Source organism: Thunnus thynnus, chromosome 11, assembly GCF_963924715.1.
Source record: "Thunnus thynnus chromosome 11, fThuThy2.1, whole genome shotgun sequence".
NCBI lineage: Eukaryota > Metazoa > Chordata > Actinopteri > Scombriformes > Scombridae > Thunnus > Thunnus thynnus.
In genome coordinates, this window is record NC_089527.1 from 28,768,575 (window position 1) to 28,774,574 (window position 6,000).

General features: G+C 40.9%; 1 protein-coding gene across 5 annotated transcripts in view; it reads left to right on the top strand.

The window, feature by feature from the left end:
• Positions 1 to 5,207, top strand: part of man1a2 (mannosidase, alpha, class 1A, member 2) — a 147,617-nt gene extending 142,410 nt beyond the window's left edge. For 3 of the 5 annotated variants that reach the window (XM_067604297.1, XM_067604298.1, XM_067604299.1), the window contains one exon: positions 808 to 5,207. In XM_067604297.1, the coding sequence (XP_067460398.1) occupies positions 808 to 943 (136 nt within the window). In that variant the 3' untranslated portion in view covers positions 944 to 5,207. The remainder of the gene's footprint in view (positions 1 to 807) is intronic. The other 2 variants (XR_010930680.1, XM_067604300.1) reach the window with 2 other exon arrangements.
• The last annotated feature ends 793 nt before the right edge of the window (positions 5,208 to 6,000 follow it).

Consider the following 6,000-nt stretch of genomic DNA (forward strand, 5'->3'; position numbering starts at 1 on the left):
ACAGTAATTGTGTGTTGGGCTCTGAGTGCTCCTAAAACCCAGGTGACCTATGCCCGACAATGTACCTTAACACCTCCCGTGTTGTCACTCGCTGTTGCTGATCTGCTAACACTATGCTTTCTGTCTAGACACAGGGTACGAGTGTCCATTCTTGATAAAAAAAAAAAAAAAAAAATTCTGTTTTCACCGTCTAATTTTCTCTTTTTAGAGCACTTTTTTTCTTGTCACGCCTTGTCTCTCTCTGACATGCTGGTATCAGTTGGCAGAGCACCTGAAGCTCTACCCTGCCCCTGCACAGAGCAGAGCAGATCATTGATCGCTGTTTATTCAAAGTTTATTAAAATTGAACCTATCACATGTCCAAATTGCACCAAATTCAACACTGCCAGACAGAGATTCCTTCCTTTAGTAGATAGATAGTCATTGTTCTGTTTTTCTTTCTAAGAATCAGTTTTTAGTTATGCGTAAGACTTTATTTAATTTACATTCATTTTTCCCTCCACAACCTTGTTAGAGGTTTGTGTAAACCTCATCTGCACTATTTTTACACTTGGTCTTCAAAAGCAGAGATTTCTCCTCACAAAACTGACCTTTGCCATTTGTGTGACCTCTTAGTAAATCTGATGCTGTGCAAGACTGGTGTTGTGTTATCTATTCACAAAAACACCTCTCTTCTTTCTCATCTTTTCCTTCCTTTCCCAATCCTTCCCATCCTCACCCCCTTTCCCTCCCTCCGTTATCCATGGTACCCCCCCCTCTCCCCTCCACCCACCCACCACCCCCACCATCCACCCACCCACTCCTCAGGTATCTGTACCTGTTGTTCTCCAGCGACGACCTGATGCCGTTGGAAAACTGGGTCTTCAACACGGAGGCTCACCCACTTCCTGTCCTCCACCTGGGTAACATCACCCTGCCCGGCAGCGAGCCGGCTCAGCGGTAGACAGACAGGCCCTCTTCCTCCACCACAGCACCAGGAGGGCACCACCTGTCTTCTCGCCTGCCTTCCCACCCGAAAACCCACCCATGAACACTGGACAAACTTACATTCAAATCTAAAGACTCTCTACTGCTTTTGGACTGCAGACATGAACCAGAGGAGATGGAGAGAGAGCATCTTGCACACACAGACCACTGCAGAGCGGAGAGGACTTTTGAAACACTGTTGAATCTCCCTCTCTTCTTCGTTTTACTCTTTGACTCTCTCTGTCTTCTCTGCTTAAATCAGAAGGACAGCGGGTGTGCTGCTCAGCCTCACAACTGGCTTGAATGAACTCTTTGCTCTGAAGGACTGAGCTCCAAACCGGAGGCTTGATAATAGTTTTTGTTATTATTTTTAGTGTTTATTTGAGGTTTGACCAAACTTTCCCCCCCATACAGACTCAAGCCAAGACATTGAGAGTACATATGGGGTTTTGTTGAAGGATCACGCACTCAGACAGTGTGACGGATTATTTTTCAGGCAGACATACTTGAGGACTTTACAGGGTCTGTTGATAAGGTGTGTTTTTTTTTCGTTTATCTACTGGACAAATCGTAAAATGGGGATACAGGGTTGAATCAAAGCCCTCCGCTTCTCCCTGACCCAACACCCGCCCCCTCCCCTCCCCTCCCCATCCTCTTCCTGTTTAATCTTCATCAGATGAACTTTGACCTGGAACTCTTAGCAGCTCGTCAAATCAAAAGAGCGAGGGAGGGTACAGTCCCCACCTCCCCATCTAATCCTCCTTTTTTCAGAAAAGTGGACCATTGTAAGTGGAACAGTAATTACACAGAGACAGCGGCAGACCTCCCCACCTTGACATTTTTCCAGTTTCTCTCCCACTTAGAGACGTCACAGAGCCACAACATTTTCCCAAACCATTATGCTGCTACTCAATTGGATGCTGCTTTTTTATCTCTCTCCTCCACCTTTTTCTCATGGCACAGTTTTTGTCCTTTCCTCACCTCACCTCTCCTCTCTCCTCTGTTTTTGGCTCTCATTTTCCTCCTTTTCATAAACTCACTCCAAATCATTTTTTTTTTTTTTTTTGGGATACGCATTGTGAGACGAGGCTGGAACCCAACCAGGCTCGTCTATGAGTGTGCGGTGGTTGAAATAACCCCTGCTGTAAATCATTTGTTCGTGCACTTTGTATGGGAAGACTAATGAAGAGGAGAGTAAAGCTGTAGCACTGAAAGCGCTGAATAAACGAAGACCTTCCTGTGTCTCCCTGCTCCCATGCCACATTTTCTCTGTACAACCTCATATCATCTGTTGGACTCCTAAATGTAAGTTTCACAAACTCAGTGTGGTGTTTGAATTTTCATCATTTTTCTCCACGACTTGTTCCACAATTTGTCATTTTTTCTGCTTTTATCTTTAATTTTTGATGCCTTCTCCTCCTCCCTCCATCTTGACCTCTACCTCTCCTGTCCAGCAGAAAGAGTCTAAATACTTGGAGGCTTTTTGTCTCAGGGTCTCCACACAGCTCTGAAAACTCTTGTAAAGTGTGAAACTTTAATTTTTGAAGATCTTCGGGTCGATAATATCTTGAGAATCCCCTTCGCTTGGGAATTCCAAAAAAACTTCAGATACACATTTGGCTGTTAAATCTACAATTTGTCCCCCTTGTCTGAATTTGGTAGGTGAACAATCCTGACCAGCTATTGTAAGATTTTTTTTTTTGACCTTGTTCATCATATTGTCTAACTACTAAATGCCAACATATCAAACAATCATCAGACATTAAAATCTTCAAATCTATCAAGAAACTGAGATTTGGGGAAAAGTCTGGAATTCTGAAACGAAGCAAATCTACAAAAAATGAACTTCAAAGTCTTTTACCGAGTCTTAATAATTTCCTCTCTCTGTAATGATTTGATCAGCACGAACATTCAACTCTATCGATGGCAGACACAGGAGCTTCCTCCTTCCGTATGGTGTGACATATCGAGAACTCGGCCTTGTTGACAGAAGTCGTTGTCCACTCACCACGCAGTCTGCTCAGCTCCCAGCATGGTTTCGCCTCCAGTTATCGCTCCTGACACAACTGTCTCAGCCTGAGAGGTTTATTACTCGAGTTGCACAGATTGCACTGTCTATAAAAACATGTTTTGTTAGCAAACAGACGACTGTCCCCGGTGACATTCAGTACAAATACGCTGAACACTGAACATTGGCTAAAGAGGTTACACCATCATTTCTATGTTGCCTACTGAGAATGATTTTCATATTAAAATCCTTTTGTTTTACTGGCCCAAAGTGGGGCTGCTGAATCTGTCAGGATAATTTCAGGTGAATTCCCAACCCCGTTAAAAATCCTAAATTTAGCAACTCCGACAGCATATTAGAACCAGGCCTGCTCCTCCTGTTTTATTCAGTTTTCACACACTTCAAGTGAAGAGTAATCATTCAGATTTAAAAGATAACAGCAGAATTAGCAGCCATTTTCCACTTTTATGTGGACATGTGACCTCAAAAAATATGATTTTAATCATCCAGCATCAAATTAAAACAAGTGCAACTAACATTTTCTGTGAGTCATGTTAAATCTGTAGGTAAATTTTTAACCAGGAGAGAGCCGCAGCAGCAGAGGGGAGGACATCATGTGGAGTAAAGACTAATTATACATTAACCAAACCAACCAGCGTAACATCTCTTCTGTTGTAATGCGGGACTTTAAAGAGTCCCGTTACGACCACAGATTTCATTATAAAATCTACTAATCTACTTGGTTGTTAAAACCAGTGTCAACATTTGTCTATGATACCCTAAAACAAGTCTGTCTAATCCACCATCATTTAGTCATGATTTCCAACCATTCTCTCTATAAAAAAACACATGTAGTTTATTAAAATACAGACATTTGGCTTAATGATCGGGTCAGTAATCCTGTGTGAGAGAGTCTGTGTTAAATGCCAGGATATTTTCTCTCAGTGTGTCTGTGAGCTCATTAATAAGCCTGTTGGCTGCCAGTGTGTATGAAATGAATCCCCAGTGTGTCCAAAACTACGTATCAGCTTACTGGTTTAGGTGGAGGAGAAGGAAACTGAGAAGGGTTTGACTACTAAAGATCATTTTTTATGCAGGCATTAAAGCTGAAGAGCAGGAATTGCACTAAACCAGGAAGATATTTTTTTTCTGTTTTTGACTTTGATTCTTTTCAAGCCTTATTGTCAAATTCGATGCTTCAGCCAATACTGTGCTCTTTCACTTTGTAATATATCGTTATGATATATGTTCATTTTCAGTGTTTTTCTTTGCATAAACATTGTCTGACTTGCAGAAGTGTGATGGTGTAAAACAGAAGTTAACATTGGCTACAAGAGCAAAAGATAACCGATCAGAACTTCAAAATGACCGTTTGTTTACTGCCCAGCCACACAACTCACAAGTTCTTCATACGTGTCGATGTGCTAACAGCTATATCCTCGTGTCCTGCTCAAACGTAAATTTAGTTGACAAAAAATGTCATAGGCTAAATTTAAATTTGCCCTTGTTGGCTAGAAAATCAGCTGCTCATCTTTCAATAAAGCCATAGTGTGTATGCAGAGGGCAAAGTGTGACACTACTGCTAAGCAACAGCTCAGCATACATGCATCTGTTTTTAGCAGGAGATGATCATCATCACTGACTGCAGGGATGGAAATGGGTAAGAGGTCAAATGGAAGCGACTTGAGATATTGTGAAGCTGTAGCTGCTGTCGTGACTCTTTACCTTTGCCTCAAAATGCTGCTTATGTAGAATAACATGAGCTGCATTTTGACTAATACAGGAAGAAGTGAAATTAATGCCAAATGAGCACAAAATGTTGAGTCTAACATGAAGATGAGGCGAAAATAAATATTTAAACTTCAATCTGAAATATTTAGCTTCTGATTGTCAAAGCAGTGTAGGAAGCTATTACAAACTATTTTCAATTGCCAACTGTTTAATTTGAACTTGTTAGAGACCAAACCTCTGGCTAATGGTCAGGTCAAGATTTGGTTGAGCTCATGTTAATTCAAACAACTTTCAACCAGTCTCTGTTCAACACACGTTTTATTTCCTCCACTCTTCTTCCCATCATCCATCCAGTATCATCTCTACCTCCCTCTTTCATCTGAACTCTAGTGGCAGGTGTCATTAACAGCCCATTGACGCAGTACAGTCTTGCCTCTCAGCCTCTGTCCCCCAGTCTCTGACATCACACTGACATCATCACCACCTGTATCTGATAGGGAGGGAGCCCAGGAAAAAAAACAAAACAACCTGAGCTGCCATTGAGTCGCTGGGAGCGATGTGGATTTTGAAAATTGAGTGTTCTGTATTTGTATTTTTACTGAACTAAAAAAAGTGAAATTAAAGTATCTGTAAATATGTTTAAAACTGAGACACAAATTCAATAAAGATGTTATGAAAAGTGATCAGAAATTAAGAGTATGATTTCATTTTTTAATTGCTTATGAAGCTTTTTGTTGCAGTTGCTTTGACAGTGGACTCTGATGAGATTTGCTTTTAAGTTTGTTTTGCTTGAGCTCAAGTTTAAAGCCAAGTGCACATCAATAAATTACTTTTCTCAGGAGTCACACTTATCTTTATTTTGTATAAATCTCCTCTATTTTGGTTTCAATAGTTAAAAATACTTTATCTTGTTTTTGCTTTTCTCAAAATAAATGTTTTAACCACACTAGCAGCGTTGTTGTACGGATGGCAGTGTCGTCGGCCTGTTGGATGGATTACCATGAACCTCCTCACTCAGGATGAATTGTAACAACCTTCTTGGTCCTCTGGCTTTTCATCAAGTGAAAATATGAATTTGTCCAGCCACTGCTGTTTGTGTTTAGTGCTAATTAGTAAATGTTATGCAAGCTAAGCTAAGATGGGTGATAAATACCTGCTAAACATCAGCATGTACAGGACTTAACACACTGATGACGTGATGAATAAACGACACAAAAATGCAAAATTCTGTGGCAGCGATATGAATTTGCGACAGAAACATGAATTTGCGAAAGAATTTGAGACGGCTCATTCTT